Here is a 21,599-nt window from a genome sequence, read left to right on the forward strand (position 1 = left end):
GGAGCAGAAGGGGGCATTTGGTCTGCTCTGCCATTCCGTGAGATCATGACTGTTCTGATGTGATCCTCGACCTGCCACGAGGCCTGCATATGAATAATGGTCATTTGGGCAAAGAAAGGGCCGCTTTTACTCATGAACTACACGTTGAATGGAGAACAGTTTCTGATGTATAGGAGTTGGGTTTAAGCGAGACTCCTTGTATATTTTTAATCGCTGTAACCTAGTGAGAAGACTTAGACAGAATATTGGAGCAGGAGGTCCAATATAATAGAATTTATATATTATATAAATATATTATATCATTCCCGGCATCTTTTTAAATGTAAAATTCCCCTAAAATGTATCCAGCATCATTCCAGGCAGAGAGAAATTTTTGCCTCGCCTTTTGCCTCACCTTGTTGCAAGAGTATAAGTAGAGGCCACCAGGGAATCTATTGGGGAATTCGGAAGAAAACTTTAAAAAAAAAACTCGAATAGCAAATGTGGAGCTCACAGTTGTGCTATAGGGTGTGGTTGAAGGGAGTAGTTTGGGTGCACTCAAGGGAAAGATAGGGGAGCATGAGAAGGAGAAGGGAATAGAGGGTTATGATGCTTGATTTGGACAACAAATTTTTTAAATTTTTTTTTTTGAGTGCTGCAGAAAAACCAGCATGGAGTGGTTGGGCTGAATGACCGATCTCTGTGCTGTACATCCCATGACCCACGAGGTGGAATAGTAGTAGGCTGGAAGTTGTTAGTAAAGAAATGAGCTGTGGTGGGCTAAATATTCCTTTCTTGTGCTTTTTCTGAGATGCTGTAAATTTATACTTTCCTTAGGTTGTAATTAAGTATGTTCCATATGTTGGAGATAGCAAACGTGCAATGGATGAGTATACATCAGAAATTATGATGGGTGGCACTAACACCATTGTCCTCCATAACACCTGTGAGGTATGTGTCAAATTTCAGTACCGTTTGGGTATTATGGTGGGTTTGGAGCAAGGTTGGGTGTGCATTAAAGGAATAAGAAGGAGAATGAAAAGTATTTGTGATACTTTCCATACCTCCCAGAGTTTGTGTATATCACTAGTTGCATTCTCTTCTGTAACCACATTCTATTCGGTGACAGAAATCTCAAACGCTAATATTGTCCTTTTTAATGTTTAAAAAAACAGGAGATAATGGGAACAGAAGTTTCAAACTGAATCCTAGGAGGTGGTCAGTTGGCCCGTTGTGATTTGCTGTTCAGCTGTTGCAGTATATGCTAATCTCTCATTCCTGCCACCACTTAACTAATGGGGGGGGGGGTAGAAACTCCTTGGATTTCTCTTTTCAAACTTTTTGTTTTTGTTTCAATAACCCCAATTGAGTTTCTATTTTGCTGCACCTTTTTTTCTATGGCTCTTGTTTCCTGCGTCTAATAGAAGTAGTTCTATATTTATTTGAATTAATACAAAGTCAGTCACTTTTTAGTTTAAGATCCAGGCTCAACTGTCTTTTTAATGCATGCCCCATATCAGTTCCCTTGGATCATTGTTCCTCAAAACTAAGTACTAAATATGCTCTTTCATTACTCTTCCTAATGTCTTGATTCAACCCTACCTATGCCCACTGCACTAACCTATCTGTCTTCCTATGTTCTCAGTTTGACATGGGCTCTGAATGTCTTGTGGTAGTGCTCTCCTTTTTATAATGGAGACCAAGACTCCAACACAGGTCCTTGGGGAAATTCCTCTGTTTACCCTACCAATCACAGAAAAACAACTCTTGGCCCTTGCCTGTCATCGTGTTATAGTACATTTTCTTTAGCTTGTGCATTACTTAAGTTTTAATACCACTGGGTTGATTTTACTTTTTAGTTCCTCCCCATCAAATTTTCAGTTAATGAAATTGAGCTAATCCTACTTTTTCCCTAATGAACATTTGGTGTGTAGAGTTAACTAATTTCATTGTTGCACTCTGAAAGGTAATCCACAACTGATGTGTCTATTGCTGATCATTTTGGAGTGTAATTTAAAAAATATATAAATTTAGAGTACCTAATTATCTTCCAATTAAGGGGCAATTTAGCATGGCCAATCCACTTACCCTGCATATCTTTAGGTTGTATCTTAGTATGTTCAAACCCTGTAATTGTTTCTCCAGCACCCAAATGTGTATATATACCCACACACAAACATGTGTCGACTTATTTGTTAAATGTAATATTGCTAACTGTACAAGTTGCTGTTTTTGAGTGGTGTACAATATCCTGCCAGATTTCTTATTTCATTGTGTACATAATTGTAAAGTTACACTGTTCAAGAACCCAATAAAAAACATATTTTTAAAAACAAAACCTCTCTCTATGTAGGATTCCTTGCTGGCTAGTCCTCTTATTCTGGACCTCGTGATCCTGACTGAGCTCTGCCAAAGGATAACATTCAAAACTGAATTGGATCCAGAATTTCAAACATTCCACAGTGTCCTCTCAATCCTTAGTTACCTCTGTAAAGCTCCATTGGTGCCAGATGGAAGTCCTGTCATTAACTCTCTTTTCAGACAAAGGACCTGCATTGAAAATATTCTAAGGTGTGTGTTTGAAAAATCGAATTGTTATTTCCATGAAGCTTGTAGAAGGAGAGTTTCTAAGGGGATTGGAGTATTGAATACGAGGTATGTTGACCCATGAAGGTCTCATTGGTAAGAATGTGATTGAACTAGCTGGCTCCCTTGGTAAGAAGACATTACGGGGGGCTGCAAAGGGGTGGAAAGTATCCCTCGCGTGTCTACTTGTCTGTCTGGTACCAAATCTAGTCTGAATAGGGTGGGGGGGGGGGTGGACTCTGAATTGACTGATCCCCAGTAACAAAGGTTTGTTTTCTCTTTTAGAGCTTGTCTGGCCCTTCCTCCTCAGAACCACATGTTCCTGGAACACAAGATGCAAAGGAGCTTTGTGACTACCCAGATGCCTGCTCATTCTGCAGTTCAATCTATACCTCACAAAACTGTAAAGCTCAACAATATCCTCCATAAGAACTATATTTTAAATGGTCATACCAATGGATATGCTAATTAAATTTTCAAAGATAACTTGAGGTGCAGACAATGGTGTAGTAATTTAATGGTTCTGGGTCACCCCAATTTTTGTTTTAGATTTCTAACTCGGCTATTCTGAATGTATCTGCTGTTTTTAATCATCTCAAACACAGGAATATTCAAGGTCAGTCCTGTTTGCCACATCCTAGCCTTGGGGTGTTGTAGATGACTATGTAGTTTTGCATCAGTTGAAACTTTGTCAAGAATGTTTTATGTGAAATATTTTCATGTTGGATGTCTTGGTCATATATGGTTGTAAGTGGACAATTTGGTCATATGGTTGTAAGTGGACAATTTGCTATCAAAAGTTAGCACAATTTTGAGGTGTAACTAGCTACTAAGAATGTAGGAGAATAAAATCCTTCATCTTTAAAGTATCCATTGTGATTTTCTTTTCTGGTGATTTTACCATTGTATGCGGTTGGGTGTTGCAACTCGTCTCTTTCCTAAGAAAACATGTTCTTGGCAGTTTCCCCCAGAATCCCCACAGTTTTGCAACATCCTAAAGTGCTTTTCATCAGTTTAAATACAGTTGTAGTCATTATGCTGTAGTAAAATGGGGCAACCAACTTTGTTCCAGCAAGATCTAAATTTTCTTGTATCCGTTTCTCCTCTCTAGGCCCTTTTTTTTAAACTTGTGTTTGACTGAGCATTTTGTTAAACTAATATTCTCAAGCATCCAGCTCCAGAGTTCTATGCCTGCAACTTCTGGGATGCTAATATTTACCTATAGTGTATGGTGTGGAGTTTCTATGTTCTTCCTGTGTCTGCGTAGGTTTCCTCCCACAGTCCAAAGATGGGTGGGTTAGGTGGATTGGCTAAATTGCCCCTTAACCTAACTGCACATCACCGGACATTGTGATTATGGGGATAGGTAGGGGTGGACATTTGTAAATGGGTAAAGTGTTCATTTGAAATGTCTGTGCAGACTCAATGGGCCAAATGGCCTCCTGCACTGTCGGGATTCTTATGATCTCCACATCTGGCATTAATCTGTTCAGTTTACTGTCTGTGTGTCAAAGGCCACAGACATTTATAGTTACTTCACCCAGCAGCAGCCATGGATTATTTGGCTGGAAATAAAAGCAGATATTTGAGGCTATACTTAGCTACGACAACACCAACCTACTGGCCTCGAGTAAAGCTCCCTCCATACTGCTGCAAACACATGCTCCCAGAGCAGGAATCGTGTGAGCTAGATTTAGACGAGCACTTCCTTTGCACTTGACCATGGCAAAAACTTGATTTTGTATTTCTCATAGTTTAGATTGCTGATTAGTAGTGGCATTAAGTTTAAAAATCACCAAGCTGTATTACACCCAGCAGGGAAACTTTGATGCATTAATCTGGACTGCTTTTGATGATGATTGGGGAAGGTGGCACAAGATTACAAGTGCTGAGACAATGGTGTATTCCAATCTGTTGTGATGTTTGAACCCACAACTTGGATGCAGAGGTGTGTGCTACAATTGAGCCATAACTCCACTGGGGAGATTTTTCTGGTGCCAAAACACATGAATCATTATGAACATTTGGAAGATAGGAGCCTCGTATCCAGATTATACTTCTATAATGAATGTTGCCACCCATCCAGTAATGAGTAGAACAACACTATATTGTAAACGCCTGGTAATATGTTCACAATGTCTTGTATTTATATAGCACCTTTAATGCACATGGTCCAATCAAACATGTGCTTTGTGTGGTGTCCCTTTTTAAAAAATAAATTTAGATTGCCCAATTTTTTCCAATGAAGAGGCAATTTAGTGTGGCCAATCCACCTACTCTGCACATTTTTGGGTTGTGGGGGCGAAACCCACGCAGACACGGGGAGAATGTGCAAACTCCACACGGACAGTGACCTAGAGCCGGGATTGAACCTGGGACCTCAGCGCCGTGAGGCGGCTGTGCTAACTACCAGGCCACCCCGTGTGGTGTCCCTTTTGAGCAGTTTTTGTCTCCAGTGCTCCCTTTTGTATATGTAACCCTCTGGCCATTACCATAGTGTAATGCCGAGGTATTCCCTTCCACACCAAGTGGAATATTAAAGGGTGAAGGGAGTGAGCAGAAGACTGGAATGGACTGGGCAGTGGGGTGGAGATATTAAAGTTTGTGGGGAATGGATAAGATTTTTGATGGTATATTAAAGGCGGAGTGAGATTGTGGACTATTAAAGAGTGTGGGGGGTGGGCAGCATGGTAGCACAGTGGTTAGCATTGCTGCCTACAGCGCTGAGGACCCAGGTTCAAATCCCAGCCCTGGGTCACTGTCCGTGTGGAGTTTGCATGTTCTCCCTGTGTCTGCGTGGGTTTCACCCCCACAACCCAAAGATGTGCAGTGTAGGTGGATTAGCCACACTAAATTGCCCCTTTAGAAAAAATAATTGGGTACACTTAAAAAAAAAAAAAAAAAAAAAAAATTTTTTTAATTTAAAAAGGAGTGTGGGGGGTGAGCAGTGGGAATCCAGATGGTAGAAGGAGTCTGGGGCTGAGCAGTGGGAATCCAGATGGCAGGAGCAAGTCCAGAAATCCAATGGCAGGGTTTGGATAGAGTGAGCAAAATGTTTCTTTGTTGAAAGACAGTGATGTCTGAGGCTTAAAAAAAAAAAACAGGGTCCAATACTGTTGTTGATGCAGTTTAATATGTAACTGACCATCTAAAGAATCTTTACAATATATAAAGAACATACAGGTGACAATATATATACTACACAGAACGACTATAGCAAACCATGGCCCACAGGACGGGTATCAGCAAACTGCCTCGGGCAGGAGCCAATTTTTGTATTCAATACTGTCACGATTTAACATGAGGTTTTAATGCAATTATACATCCATTGGCAGACTGCGAATAATGGGGCTGTACAGAATCAGAACAGATATTTAAAAAAATATATCTAATAAAACATGAGCGTCAGAGCTGAGGTCCTTCTAGGTGTCAAGTGGCAAATGTTGTATTTATATAACCCATGAGACCTCATTTTAAAAGGTTATCTGGTCTGACTTGCACCGCTGTAATCTCGAACCCCTCCCTCATCCAAAATGTGACAGCTGATTGGGGTACGAGATAATGGAATATAGGGCTTTCCGTAGGAACTCCCAACTGAAGCTAGATAGAGGCATTGGCAGGTTATGTGATTGCAAAGGATATGACAGTATGTCCTGCAGCTTAATGACCATACATTCACACACATGTTTTGAGTTGAGCTGGGGGGGGTGATTCAGGTATTGAGTTGGGGCCGGGGGGGGGGAGAAAGAGGGGAAGAGCACATGGATCCAGTGATCATAACGTGTCATTTCATAATCCCTTCAGGTTGGGGAATGTATTCACTCACTGGAGCCCCTTCTCCACACACTCAGGGCATTATCAGTGCAATGCACTCTTGGCACTGTGACATTACCTGCTAATACATTACTGAAATATGAAGTCTCCATGCCAACTGTCTGGCCAGGCAGACATCCCTGCACAAGTTAGTGATACTGTGGCACCATGTGCTCTGGGTGGGGGAGAATGTGAGGCAGGCCTTTCCAAGATTTAGGTATCAATCATTCCCTCAGTGTCAGAACCTGACAAATGGACAATCAAACAAGAAAATAAAGCAGTCGGCTCCACCGAGGGAAGCTTTAAACTAAACTTGAATTTCAAGTGGGTATTGGGTCTCCCCATCTTCCTCTAAGAGAAAGACACCACAATCACGGAATATTAACGTGGGAATGTGTGGGAGAATGAATGACAGCATGTGCACAAGATGGAGAGCTGGAGCATGCAGGAGAAGCAGAGATGGAAAGCGAGAGAACGAGACAAAGAACCATGACTAGGACAGCAACAACACTAAGGGCAGAGGTTGAGAAATCAATGATCAGTATTTGATCCTGATCCATTTGGCTCTGTACCGCTCTGGATAATATGTAGTGAAAAACTTTAATAAATATTGTGAAAGACACACAGCTTTATTAATTAGAATTGGATCAGGAATAACTGTCACATGAATGCCTGGGGATCAGAGGAAGATTTAACTCCTATTGGACATCAACCAACTGGGAGTGTCTGTTAAATGGAATAATCTGAAGAAAATGTTTTTGCTTACTCTGGAAAAACTCTGTTTTTCTACCTGGACGAAAGAGTCCCATCCAACCAGAAACACTTAACAATTCCCAATAACCCATCACTTCATCCAGTTACTTGAATTGTTCAACAGTATCCCTCATTTTCCCAACCCAGATGCTATTCCATACACAACTGGTTTGAAATTAACTGTTTCCTGGACCTTTTTATTAGGAGAACATTCTGCATTTTCATTTTACCGACAATTACAAAAAGTCTTGTGCAATACCCACAATAATCTCCTTCCATGCTAGAAAGACCAAGTTTCACCTTTCTGCAAGTATGCTCTACTGGACTTGGGGATTCTTTGGATGGGAAGTTAGGCTGATCCTGCATCTCTGGTCTGGTCTTTGATGAAGGTTAAAAATTCCCAAGGACACACTGGAGAAAAAGGAATCTCAGTGTCCTGTCCAACATTATCAACCCAAACAATACCAGCACATTACATGCCCTTGCCATTTGTGAGACCTTGTTCTGCAAAAGAAAACTCTTGTTGAAATGGGTAACAACGAGGAGGCTGTTTGTTAATCCCTTTTAGATGTATACCGAGGCCAAGTTCTTAGAGACTTACAACTCAGCAGCATGTCAGCCAATGCCATAGTGGAGACTTACAACTCAGCAGCATATCAGCCAATGCCATAGTGAACAGGAAATACAGCATCCCCCCACAACCCGCAACCTTTCTCCCCCCCCCCCCCAAGAATGCCCCATGGAACAGATTCCACCAACTGAATGGCAACCCTTTTTTAAATATAAATTTAGAGCACCCAATTCATTTTTGCCAATTAAGGGAGAATTTAGTGTGGCCAATCCACCTACCCTGCAGATATTTGGGTTGTGGGAGCGAAACCCACGCAAACACGGGGAGAATGTGCAAACTCCACACGGACAGTGACCCAGAGCCGGGATGGAACCTGGGACCTCGGCGCCGCGAGGCAGCAATGCTAACCACTACGCCACCGTGCTGCCCGAATGGCAACACTTATAACAAGACAGGGCTTATAAATGATTACAATATTTACAAGGAAGCTTTGAGTACCTGCATTTGGGGTCGGTAAGAAGTAAGTTTGTGCTGTGGTAAGCTCATTGATTCGTATCTCTCACACATGGACCTGTCCTCAAAAGACAAGTCTGGTGATCCTCTGGGCAATAACGTTTCAGGACATATCTTCGGACTCATCTCAGCACAGATCAGGGAGGGCACCATAGACACTCTCAGCCATGTGCTGCAATGGAATCATCAAACAGCCCAGAGAAGCTCACTGGTGAGGTGGCAGGGGGAGGTATGGGGTGGTTGTCCATGAGGACCCCTTTTCCAGAAAAACTTAGGTACATTGCGGGTCCTTGGTGCTCCAAGTCATGAACCCATCAATGATACACAGTTTTCTCAATCTTCATTGCCAAATATCAAAACACATACACAAACCCCTGGTTTAGAGATGAGGTTGGGAGTTGTTGAGATAGAGGAGAGGGAGTCAGTGGCAGTGGCGGCATCGATTGTGGGAAGTTGAGAAGTCAGATTCTCTGGAAGGAGCAGTGACTGACCTCAAAACCTGCTCGGCCACCCAGGAATGGTGCAACCATTTCAAATGAAGGTTTTCACACCAGTGGGCAGCCAAATACTCCATTTATTTGACTGCTAAGAGAAGGAGCAGCAACATCAATGTTGGATTATCTGTCTGCCACCAATTTTCTTCCAAGGAAATGTTCCTGAAATTCTCTGTGAAAAGCCTTTTTGCCAACCGATTCCTCTGTGTCCATTGCAACAGGCTCAATCCTTTCTAAAACAGGGAACACATGGATAGGGAGAGGAGAGGGGGACAGGAAGATTTTGGTAGATGCCAACTGCTCATATAATCATGAAATATGGGGAAACGTGGCACTCATCCATTGTCAAAATACCATGCCCATGCGCTGCTAACAGGAGTTCTGCTTTCAGTGGGTAGGTTACCTACAGATGTGGGGGCTCTGCTTGGCTTGGAATCCTAGCAGTGCCATACCATAGGAGTCAGGTCCCATTCACATCGCTGAACTGGAGGGAAAACTCATATTACGAGGAGCCCCCTCCCCACCCACCTCCCTCCAACCACTCTACCTCAAGTCAAAGGTCACCAGAGGTTCATTGGAATCACTGAATCAGTGAAAGGATAGTGTTTGCTAAAACACATAACTTACAAACTGAAATACTCGTACAGTGCACCTGCTCGAGCCTACTCCGGGTTGAGACCTTGATTTAGTTTCTTTGTTATTTGGACGCACAATACTTTTCATACAAAAAACATGTCTTAAAAACAGTAAAATGTCTTTGATCGCCCTGCATCACTCTTGTTATCCCCTCCTCCCTTGTGGCCCACCCCACCCTTCCCCGTTGTGGAAAAGTGATCACTTCAGTTCCTCCAGCAGGCTTCAGGTTTCCACGAGCAGTACATAACTGTCGAGGTTTCCCTCCAGCGTTGAGAGCAGCAAACTCTGCTGCTCAGTTAATTGTCCATTAAATATTATTAATTCCGAATGGGACTGGCCTCCCACATGAATACCTTCTTCTCATTTCCAGCAGGGTTCCAAGAGGGTCGGATGAGGGGATTTGGAGGGTTCAGTCACACACTCATCGTCATACTGGGGGAGTACTGCAAAGTGAAAGCATAACACATGAAAGATTATCATAGAATTGATACAGCAAAAGTAGAGGCCATTCAGCTCCTTGTGCTTCTTTGAAAAGCCTATCCAATTCATCCCAATTGTCTTGCTCTTTCCCCAGAGGCCTGCAAAGCCTCCCTATTCAAATATTAATCTAACGTTTTTGGAAAGTTGGTGTTGAATCTGCTTCCACTGCTCTTCCAGTCCGCCCGTTCCAGATCACAACTCGTGGTGTTAAAAAAAATTCTCCTCATTTTCCAAAAGTCATCTGAGGTGATGGTGATAGAGTTGGGAGGGAGGCTTCAGAACCTGGCTGTGGGTAGCCATCTGAGAATATTAGAAATAGGAGTGGGAGCAGGCCATTCGGCCCATTGAACCAGCTCCGCCATTCAATAAGATAATACCTAATCTGATTGTGGCCTAAACTCACTTTCCAGTCTGCACCCCACCCCTCCAATATCCTCGACTTTCTTGTCGATCAAAAAATCTGTCTAACCGCCATTAAATGGTACAGCTCTCTATGAAAGAGAATTCCAAACACTAACAATCCTCTGGGAAAGGAAGGTCCTCCTCATCTCCATCTCAAATGGCCACCTGGTGGTAAGAGCCTGCAAATACATCGTGACTTAAAATAAAATTCAATGGTTAATGTTCAGATAGTTATCTATAGTGGTAAATTTTGGCACATTTATCCATCACAAATATATGCAGCTCAGAACGCCATTTGGCCCATCAAGAGAGCAACTCAGCCAGTGTCGCTCCTGACTCCTTCCCTCACAGCCTGACACATTATTTTTCCTTCAGGTGGTTATCCAATTACCTTTGAAGGCCATGGTCGAACTTGTCTCCACCAAACTGTCAGGCAGTGCATTCCAGATCATAAACAAAATATTTTCCCCATGTCACTTGTGGTTCTTTTTCCAATCACTTTAAATCTGTGTCATCTGCTTCTCAATGCTGTTTAGCACAGGGCTAAATCGTTGGCTTTGAAAGCAGACCAAGGCCAGCAGCATGGTTCGATTCCCGTAACAGCCTCCCCGAACAGAACAGGCGCCGTAATGTGGCGACTAGGGGCTTTTCACAGTAACTTCATTTGAAGCCTACTCGTGACAATAAGCGATTTTCATTTAATTTCATTTCAATGGAAACAGTTCTTCCCTATCTTCTCTATTTAGACGCCTCAGGATTTTGAGTGCCTCTATCAAATCTCCTCGAGTCCATAGAATTCCAACACTGCAGAAGCAGGCCATCAGGACCATCGAGTCTGCACCTGCCCTCCAAAAGATCAACCCACCGAAGCCCACTCCCCCACCCCAACCCACCTAACCTGCACATCTTTGGACGCAACGGGGCAATTTTTTAGCATGGCCAATCCACCTAACCTGCACATCTTTGGACTGCGTGAGGAAACCGGAGCACCCGGAGGAAGCCCACACACACATGGGGAGAATGTGCAGACTCCTAACTGTCAGTCATCCGAGGCCGGAATCGAACCCGGGTCCCTGGCGCTGTGAGGCAGCATTGCTAACCACTGAACCTCCTCTCAACCTTCTCTTCTCCAAAGAGGGGGACAGTCTCAGCTTCTACAATCTATTCGTGTAAGTCCTTCATCCCTAGAACCATTCTCGTAAATGTCCTCTGAACATTTTCTAAGGTTGATTAAATCTCCCCTTAACTTTCTCGCTCGAAGGAGAACAATCCCAGTTTCTCTAGTCTCTTCTCATAACTCAAGTCCCTCATCTCTGATACCATTCTCATAAATCCTCACTGCGCCCTCTCCAAAGTCTGACATTCTTCCCGAAGTGCGGTGCATAGCCTAGGTCTAACACACTGTTTTATTAAGATCAACGTGTAAAGTTGGAAGCACACACACATGCATATGTACATGGACATGTGCACACACTTGTACAGGGAAGTGAGAAGTAGACAACTCACCATACGTTCTGTTTCACAGAGGACAGAGTGAAGCAATGGATGAAATGCTCCATGATAAATTGTCTCTTAGTATCTAAAGATGTGCAGGTTAGATGGGGTTATGGAGTTAGGGATGGGGAGTGGACATAGATGGGGTGCTCTTTTGGTTGGTACAGACCCAAGGCGCTAAATGGCCTCTTTCTGCACTGTAGGGATTCTATGAAAACTTTACATCATTACCCAGCCTGTGCCTATATGTGACTCCAGTCTAGCAATGTGTCAAATGCTGTCCTCTGAAGTGGCCTCGCTGGTTACTCAGCTGTATCAAACTAAGGTCGGCCTTACTTACTCCCAGGATGAGAAATACATGCTGGCCTTGCCGGTGATGCTTACAACCCCAGAAGGAATGAATAAAAACCTGGTATCAGCTGGGAGAAGAATGTGAATTGGCAGAGTTTCCCTGGGTTGATGGGAACTTAGTCAGGGTTCCTGCTCCTGATCACTGTCCAGTGACCCCTGGGTTACAGAGAGAGGGGAAATCAACCAGGGTTTATATTGAAACTCTGTGGCTATCAGAACTGGGCCTGGCTAGGTCCTTTGATCAAATAGAGAGAATCCACTCTCAAAGGTGAAGGATCGAGAGGTCATCAGTGAAACAGTTAGAATTTTACAACTGCCCAATAGTTTCACCTGGCAATGTTGACCGAGGCTGGAGAGAGTTAGCACTGACAAGAAAGGTGGAAGAAAATGGCAGAGAGAGAGAGAGAGAGAATGAGCTGCGGCCGAACTTACACTTTCATTTTGGAACGGGTTTAAGAAGTTGCCTGACATCTCGCCATCGTCTCGCGGAGTTCCCGGAGGATTGCTCATCCCGGTCATGTTGTTTGGGGAATTCTAAAAGGAAAAAGATGAGGAATGTTGGTTGTTGGTTTTTCTAACATCAGTGGAGCTGCAATAACACATTCTAAAAATTCACTTTTTTCTCCTATAGCGGTTCCCATCCCTGCCCTGCCCCGCACAGTAAACTCCAAAGCATGTGACGAGTTCCAGCAACTTGAATCATTTGTCCAGAATGATTCACATCAAGTATCTTTTGCCAACATTAGGATTTGACACAGCAATGTGAAAACAGTGACAACAAATGGCCATGGGATGGAGACCAATTACAGGTTTTAAACATGATTTAAAAAAACAAATCTGTACATTTTGCTTCTACTGGAAAATCCACTGGTGCACATATTGTCTGATTGCAGGAAGGTTCAAAGGTTCTTTGCCTCGGCGTCAGAAGTACAAATCCCACTTGAACTCAGAGAATCAAGTCCATAATACAGGCTGAGTCACCCAGAGCAGCACTGAGGGGGTGCTGCACTGTCAGAGGGTCAGTACTGAGGGAGTGCTGCACTGTCAGATGGTCAGTACTAAGGCAGCGCTGCACTGCTAGAGGGTCAGTACTGAGGGAGCGCTGCACTGTCAGATGGTCAGTACTAAGGCAGCGCTGCACTGCTAGAGGGTCAGTACTGAGGGAGCGCTGCACTGTCAGAGGGTCAGTCCTGTGGGGAGTGCTGCACTGTCAGAGTGTCAGTACTGAGGGAGTGCTGCACTGCTAGAGGGTCAGTACTGAGGGAGCGCTGCACTGTCAGAGGGTTAGTACTGAGGGGGTGCTGCACTGTCAGAGGGTCAGTACTGAGGGAATGCTGCACTGTCAGAGGGTCAGTACTGAGGGAGTGCTGCACTGTCAGAGGGTCAGTACTGAGGGAGTGCTGCAATGTCAGAGTGTCAGTACTGAGGGAGTGCTGCACTGTCAGAGTGTCAGTACTGAGGGAGTGCTGCACTGTCAGAGGGTCAGTACTGAGGGAGTGCTGCATTGTCAGAGGGTCAGTACTGAGGGAGGGCTGTACTGTCGGCAGTCAGTACTGAGGGAGTGCTGCACTGTCAGAGGGTCAGTACAGAGGGAGCACTGCACTGTCAGATGGTCAGTACTGGGGGAGTGCTGCGCTGTCAGATGGTCAGTACTGAGGGAGTGCTGCACTGTTAGAGGGTCAGTACTGAGGGAGGGCTGCACTGTTGGAGTGTCAGTCCTGTGGGGAGTGCTGCACTGTCAGATGGTCAGTACTGAGGGAGTGCTGCACTGTCAGAGGGTTAGTACTGAGGGAGTGCTGCACTGTCGGAGGGTCAGTACTGAGGGAGCACTGCACTGTCAGATGGTCAGTACTGGGGGAGTGCTGCACTGTCAGAGGGTCAGTACTGAGGGAATGCTGCACTGTCAGAGGGTTAGTACTGAGGGAGTGCTGCACTGTCGGAGGGTCAGTACTGAGGAAGTGCTGCACTGTCAGAGGGTCAGTACTGAGGGAGTGCTGCACTGTCAGAGGGTCAGTACTGAGGGAATGCTGCACTGTCAGAGGGTCAGTACTGAGGGAGTGCTGCACTGTCGGAGGGTCAGTACTGAGGAAGTGCTGCACTGTCAGAGGGCCAGTACTGAGGGAGTGCTGTACTGTCGGCAGTCAGTACTGAGGGAGTGCTGCACTGTCAGAGGGTCAGTACAGAGGGAGCACTGCACTGTCAGATGGTCAGTACTGGGGGAGTGCTGCACTGTTAGAGGGTCAGTACTGAGGGAGTGCTGCACTGTTGGAGTGTCAGTACTGTGGGGAGTGCTGCACTGTCAGAGGGTCAGTACTGAGGGAGTGCTGCACTGTTCGAGGGTCAGTACTGAGGGAGGGCTGCACTGTCGGAGTGTCAGTCCTGTGGGGAGTGCTGCACTGTCGGAGTGTCAGTCCTGTGGGGAGTGCTGCACTGTCGGAGTGTCAGTACTGAGGGAGCGCTACACTGTCAGAGGGTCAGTGCTGAGGGAGTGCTGCACTGTCAGAGGGTCAGTCCTGTGGGGAGTGCTGCACTGTCAGAGGGTCAGTGCTGAGGGGGTGCTGCACTGTCAGAGGGTCAGTACTGAGGGAGTGCTGCACTGTCAGAGGGTCAGTACTGAGGGAGCGCTGCACTGTCAGATGGTCAGTACTGAAGGAGTGCTGCACTGTCAGATGGTCAGTACTGAGGGAGTGCTGCACTGTCAGAGGGTCAGTACTGAGGGGGTGCTGCACTGTCAGAAGGTCAGTACTGAGGGAGTGCTGCACTGTCGGAGGGTCAGTACTGAGGGAGTGCTGCACTGTCAGAGGGTCAGTACTGAGGGAGTGCTGCACTGTCAGAGGGTCAGTACTGAGGGAGTGCTGCACTGTCAGATGGTCAGTACTAAGGCAGCGCTGCACTGCTAGAGGGTCAGTACTGAGGGAGCGCTGCACTGTCAGAGGGTTAGTACTGAGGGGGTGCTGCACTGTCAGAGGGTCAGTACTGAGGGAATGCTGCACTGTCAGAGGGTTAGTACTGAGGGAGTGCTGCACTGTCGGAGGGTCAGTACTGAGGGAGTGCTGCAATGTCAGAGTGTCAGTACTGAGGGAGTGCTGCACTGTCAGAGTGTCAGTACTGAGGGAGTGCTGCACTGCTAGAGGGTCAGTACTGAGGGAGCGCTGCACTGTCAGAGGGTTAGTACTGAGGGGGTGCTGCACTGTCAGAGGGTCAGTACTGAGGGAATGCTGCACTGTCAGAGGGTCAGTACTGAGGGAGTGCTGCACTGTCAGAGGGTCAGTACTGAGGGAGTGCTGCAATGTCAGAGTGTCAGTACTGAGGGAGTGCTGCACTGTCAGAGTGTCAGTACTGAGGGAGTGCTGCACTGTCAGAGGGTCAGTACTGAGGGAGTGCTGCATTGTCAGAGGGTCAGTACTGAGGGAGGGCTGTACTGTCGGCAGTCAGTACTGAGGGAGTGCTGCACTGTCAGAGGGTCAGTACAGAGGGAGCACTGCACTGTCAGATGGTCAGTACTGGGGGAGTGCTGCGCTGTCAGATGGTCAGTACTGAGGGAGTGCTGCACTGTTAGAGGGTCAGTACTGAGGGAGGGCTGCACTGTTGGAGTGTCAGTCCTGTGGAGAGTGCTGCACTGTCAGATGGTCAGTACTGAGGGAGTGCTGCACTGTCAGAGGGTTAGTACTGAGGGAGTGCTGCACTGTCGGAGGGTCAGTACTGAGGGAGCACTGCACTGTCAGATGGTCAGTACTGGGGGAGTGCTGCACTGTCAGAGGGTCAGTACTGAGGGAATGCTGCACTGTCAGAGGGTTAGTACTGAGGGAGTGCTGCACTGTCGGAGGGTCAGTACTGAGGAAGTGCTGCACTGTCAGAGGGTCAGTACTGAGGGAGTGCTGCACTGTCAGAGGGTCAGTACTGAGGGAATGCTGCACTGTCAGAGGGTCAGTACTGAGGGAGTGCTGCACTGTCGGAGGGTCAGTACTGAGGAAGTGCTGCACTGTCAGAGGGCCAGTACTGAGGGAGTGCTGTACTGTCGGCAGTCAGTACTGAGGGAGTGCTGCACTGTCAGAGGGTCAGTACAGAGGGAGCACTGCACTGTCAGATGGTCAGTACTGGGGGAGTGCTGCACTGTTAGAGGGTCAGTACTGAGGGAGTGCTGCACTGTTGGAGTGTCAGTACTGTGGGGAGTGCTGCACTGTCAGAGGGTCAGTACTGAGGGAGTGCTGCACTGTTCGAGGGTCAGTACTGAGGGAGGGCTGCACTGTCGGAGTGTCAGTCCTGTGGGGAGTGCTGCACTGTCGGAGTGTCAGTCCTGTGGGGAGTGCTGCACTGTCGGAGTGTCAGTACTGAGGGAGCGCTACACTGTCAGAGGGTCAGTGCTGAGGGAGTGCTGCACTGTCAGAGGGTCAGTCCTGTGGGGAGTGCTGCACTGTCAGAGGGTCAGTGCTGAGGGAGTGCTGCACTGTCAGAGTGTCAGTACTGAGGGAGTGCTGCACTGCTAGAGGGTCAGTACTGAGGGAGCGCTGCACTGTCAGAGGGTTAGTACTGAGGGAATGCTGCACTGTCAGAGGGTAAGTACTGAGGGGGTGCTGCACTGTCAGAGGGTCAGTACTGAGGGAATGCTGCACTGTCAGAGGGTCAGTACTGAGGGAGTGCTGCACTGTCAGAGGGTCAGTACTGAGGGAGTGCTGCACTGTCAGAGTGTCAGTACTGAGGGAGTGCTGCAATGTCAGAGTGTCAGTACTGAGGGAGTGCTGCACTGTCAGAGTGTCAGTACTGAGGGAGTGCTGCACTGTCAGAGGGTCAGTACTGAGGGAGTGCTGTACTGTCGGCAGTCAGTACTGAGGGAGCACTGCACTGTCAGATGGTCAGTACTGGGGGAGTGCTGCGCTGTCAGATGGTCAGTACTGAGGGAGTGCTGCACTGTCAGAGGGTCAGTACTGAGGGAGGGCTGCACTGTTGGAGTGTCAGTCCTGTGGGGAGTGCTGCACTGTCAGAGGGTCAGTACTGAGGGAGTGCTGCACTGTCAGATGGTCAGTACTGAGGGAGTGCTGCACTGTTAGAGGGTCAGTACTGAGGGAGCACTGCACTGTCAGATGGTCAGTACTGGGGGAGTGCTGCACTGTCAGAGGGTCAGTACTGAGGGAATGCTGCACTGTCAGAGGGTTAGTACTGAGGGAGTGCTGCACTGTCAGAGGGTCAGTACTGAGGGAGGGCTGCACTGTCGGAGTGTCAGTACTGAGGGAGCGCTGCACTGTTAGAGGGTCAGTGCTGAGGGAGTGCTGCACTGTCAGAGGGTCAGTACTGAGGGAGTGCTGCACTGTCAGAGGGTCAGTACTGAGGGAGTGCTGCACTGTTAGAGGGTCAGTACTGAGGGAGGGCTGCACTGTCGGAGGGTCAGTACTGAGGGAGTGCTGCACTGTCGGAGTGTCAGTACTGAGGGAGCGCTGCACTGTCAGAGAGTCAGTACTGTGGGGAGTGCTGCACTGTCAGAGGGTCAGTACTGAGGGAGTGCTGCACTGTTCGAGGGTCAGTACTGAGGGAGGGCTGCACTGTCGGAGTGTCAGTCCTGTGGGGAGTGCTGCACTGTCGGAGTGTCAGTCCTGTGGGGAGTGCTGCACTGTCGGAGTGTCAGTACTGAGGGAGCGCTGCACTGTTAGAGGGTCAGTACTGAGGGAGGGCTGCACTGTCGGAGTGTCAGTACTGAGGGAGCGCTGCACTGTTAGAGGGTCAGTGCTGAGGGAGCGCTGCACTGTTAGAGGGTCAGTACTGAGGGAGGGCTGCACTGTCGGAGTGTCAGTACTGAGGAGTGCTGCACTGTCAGAGGGTCAGTACTGTGGGGAGTGCTGCACTGTCAGAGGGTCAGTGCTGAGGGAGCGCTGCACTGTCGGAGTGTCAGTACTGAGGGAGTGCTGCACTGTCAGAGGGTCAGTACTGAGGGAGTGCTGCACTGTCAGAGGGTCAGTACTGAGGAAGTGCTGCACTGTCGGAGTGTCAGTCCTGTGGGGAGTGCTGCACTGTCAGAGGGTCAGTACTGAGGAAGTGCTGCACTGTCGGAGTGTCAGTCCTGTGGGGAGTGCTGCACTGTTGGAGGTGTTGGATGGAATTATCTGCTGTTCTTGGTGATGGACCTGGCGATGGGAACACCATGTAATTTGATGGATGGTGGTGTGTAAGAACCCCACTGCCTTCCCATCTTCACCTGCATTAAGGCCTGGGCAGGATGACCCATGGTTGCTCCTCCCACCCCACTGCCAATTGAGGCCCTGAAGTGGACAATTAATGACCACTTTATGATCTCATTCCACCACCACCGGGATCACTCCAGCTGCAGGTAGAGTGCACAACAGGTCAAACTGTGGGGTCAGCTTGTCAGTTTGCGATGGGGGTCCCTCAATCAAAGGCATTCAGTGCCTGATCGAGAGGCTGGACATTGGGAAGGGATGACCCCCGAGAACCACCCCCCTTACCCATGCTGCCATCATCCTGACCTCTTTGTCCTGCGACCCTCACCCTGCATAATATACCCATTCCCCCACCTGCAACATTGCTGATCTTGACTTGGGTCACTCTGAGACCTGCAAACAGCCACAGCCTCCCCAGCGGCGCGGCTGAGTACAAGAGCTGGTGGCCTTTGATTGGTCGGCAGATCCCACTAGGCAGGACTTTCGCCCCTGGGGTCTTGATTTCGAGGGAAGGCCTGTCGCTGCCTGATTCGCGTGGTAAGCCTTCCCAAAAAGAGGTTGTGCGGGTTTCCCGCTGGCTTTCCAGCCAGCAGGCAGGACCCCTGACACCTCAACAAGAACTGCCTACTGTCATTTTGGATGAGATGTTCAACTGAGGCACCATCTGCCTGATCGATGGGCATAAAAGGATTCCACAGCTACCATTCTGAAGAAGAGCGGGGTTTCATCCTGATAATTTGGATCCCTAAAAACAAATGGTCTGATTATGATCACATTTCAGTTTGTGGGATCTTGCTGTGTCTCTGTATAATCCTGTGACAAGGTTTTGTTGTCAGGTGCAATAGTTTGGATGGACCCCAAGTGTGATGACTCTCTTGGTTGATTACTCTACCACAGGGCTCATGCATGTTGAAGGGTGTGGAAAGGATGTCAATCAAGCTTTGTCCTGGTGGATAGGCTTTGGGGGGGGGGGGGGGGGGGTGTCAGGAGGTGAGTTACTCACCACAGGATTCCTAGACTCTGACCTGCTCTGGTAGCCACAGTATTTATATGGCTATTCCAGATCAGCTTTTGGTCAATGGTAACCCCCAGGATGTTGATGATGGGGGATTCAGTGATGCTAATGCCATTGATGGTCAAGGAAACATGGTTAGATTTCCACTTGTTGGAGATGGTCATTATCTGGTATTTGTTACTTGTCAGCCCAAGACTGGCTATTGTCTGGCTCTTGTCTTGTCTGACATCCTCAGTATCTGAGGATTCGCAAATGGTGCTGAACATTATACAGTCATCAGTCAACATCCCCACTGAAGGGAGGTCATTGATGAAGTAGCAGAAGATGGTTGATCCTCTGACACTACCCTGAGGAACTCCTGCCGTGGTGACTCCAATCAGTGGAGAGTTTACCCCCTGATTCTCACTGACTCCAGGTTTGCTAGGGGTCGTTTTTGTCACACTCGGTCAAATGCTGCCTTGATGTTTAGGGCAGATATCCCAAGATGGAATAAAAGAAGTGTTTGACAGGGTGGGATAAAGTAAGGCAGGAGGAGGCAGGGGCTTTCCTCCCCTATAGCACAACCAGTGGAGACTGACTAATTTTCCCAAATGGTCTGTTTCTGTATTGTATACTTTGTTATAACAATAGGTCTGCGAAATAGCCAATCCATGGCCTGCTCCAGCAACAGACTTACCTTTGACATTACGTCTATGTCAGCAGACCCTGTAAAATAGAAAGAGGCATTAAGAGACCCACAGGCTGAGGTTCAACTCCCTTCCTGATTATTCTCCAACTTTCAGATCCTGTTCTTTACCAACTCCTGAGTAAACACAAAACAGAAGGGCTGTTGTAGGGGCTGTTGCGGAACCTTGCCTAGTCCTAAGGGTAAGTCACACCCTAGGGCAGAACAGGGGGGAGGAAACTGGGGGAGCCCCAGGGTAACAGAAAGCCTCCAACATTCACCATATCCACATTATTTCATCCCCACTCCTGCCCAGAAATTTACCCAGGGCTGCAATGCTCTGCATTACTCCAGACCCAGGGCTGCAATGCTCTGCATTACTCCAGACCCAGGGCTGCAATGCTGTGCATTACTCCAGACCCAGGGCTGCAATGCTGTGCATTACTCCAGACCCAGGGCTGCAATGCTCTGCATTACTCCAGACCCAGGGCTGCAATGCTCTGCATTACCCCAGACCCAGGGCTGCAATGCTCTGCATTACTCCAGACCCAGGGCTGCAATGCTCTGCATTACTCCAGACCTAGAGTTGCAATGCTCTGCATTACTCCAGACCCAGGGCTGCAATGCTCTGCATTACCCCAGACCCAGGGCTGCAATGCTCTGCATTACTCCAGCCCCAGGGCTGCAATGCTCTGCATTACTCCAGCCCCAGGGCTGCAATGCTCTGCATTACTCCAGACCCAGGGCTGCAATGCTCTGCATTACTCCAGACCCAGGGCTGCAATGCTCTGCATTACTCCAGACCCAGGGCTGCAATGCTCTGCATTACTCCAGACCCAGGGCTGCAATTCTCTGCATTACTCCAGACCCAGGGCTGCAATGCTCTGCATTACTCCAGACCCAGGGCTGCAATGCTCTGCATTACTCCACAACGAGTGATGCAATGCTCTGCATTACTCCAGACCCAGGGCTGCAATGCTCTGCATTACTCCAGACCTAGGGCTGCAATGCTCTGCATTACTCCATACCCAGGGCTGCAATGCTCTGCATTACCCCAGACCCAGGGCTGCAATGCTTTGCATTACTCCAGACGCAGGGCTGCAATGCTCTGCATTACTCCAGATCCAGGGCTGCAATGCTCTGCATTACTCCAGACCCAGGGCTGCAATGCTCTGCATTACTCCAGACCCAGGGCTGCAATGCTCTGCATTACTCCAGACCCAGGGCTGCAATGCTCTGCATTACTCCATACCCAGGGCTGCAATGCTATGCATTACTCCTGACCCAGGGCTGCAATGCTCTGCATTACTCCAGACCCAGGGCTGCAATGCTCTGCATTACTCTAGACCCAGGGCTGCAATTCTCTGCATTACTCCAGACCTAGGGCTGCAATGCTCTGCATTACTCCAGACCCAGGGCTGCAATGCTCTGCATTACTCCAGACCCAGGGCTGCAATGCTCTGCATTACTCCAGACCCAGGGTTGCAATGCTCTGCATTACTCTAGACCCAGGGCTGCAATGCTCTGCATTACCCCAGACCCAGGGCTGCAATGCTCTGCATTACTCCAGACCCAGGGCTGCATTGCTCTGCATTACTCCAGACCCAGGGCTGCAATGCTCTGCATTACTCCAGACCCAGGGTTGCAATGCTCTGCATTACTCCAGACGCAGGGCTGC

General features: G+C 47.9%; 2 protein-coding genes across 3 annotated transcripts in view; one reads left to right on the forward strand and one right to left on the reverse strand.

The window, feature by feature from the left end:
* LOC119952945 (inositol-3-phosphate synthase 1-B-like) overlaps positions 1–3,434 on the forward strand; it is a 21,548-nt gene extending 18,114 nt beyond the window's left edge. Inside the window, exons 6-8 of the mRNA XM_038776583.1 lie at positions 817–930; positions 2,333–2,550; positions 2,851–3,434. Of these exons, the coding sequence (XP_038632511.1) occupies positions 817–930; positions 2,333–2,550; positions 2,851–3,037 (519 nt within the window). The 3' untranslated portion in view covers positions 3,038–3,434. The remainder of the gene's footprint in view (positions 1–816; positions 931–2,332; positions 2,551–2,850) is intronic.
* A 2,245-nt stretch (positions 3,435–5,679) lies between these two features.
* ssbp4 (single stranded DNA binding protein 4) overlaps positions 5,680–21,599 on the reverse strand; it is a 106,742-nt gene continuing 90,822 nt past the window's right edge. The window contains exons 13-15 of one of the 2 annotated variants that reach the window (XM_038777296.1): positions 19,934–19,962; positions 12,505–12,606; positions 5,680–9,788 (exon numbers count right to left, since the gene is read on the reverse strand). In XM_038777296.1, the coding sequence (XP_038633224.1) occupies positions 9,759–9,788; positions 12,505–12,606; positions 19,934–19,962 (161 nt within the window). In that variant the 3' untranslated portion in view covers positions 5,680–9,758. The remainder of the gene's footprint in view (positions 9,789–12,504; positions 12,607–19,933; positions 19,963–21,599) is intronic. The other variant, XM_038777297.1, reaches the window with a different exon arrangement.

The sequence above is a fragment of the Scyliorhinus canicula genome, chromosome 18 (assembly GCF_902713615.1).
Source record: "Scyliorhinus canicula chromosome 18, sScyCan1.1, whole genome shotgun sequence".
In the NCBI taxonomy this organism is placed as follows: Eukaryota; Metazoa; Chordata; class Chondrichthyes; order Carcharhiniformes; family Scyliorhinidae; genus Scyliorhinus; species Scyliorhinus canicula.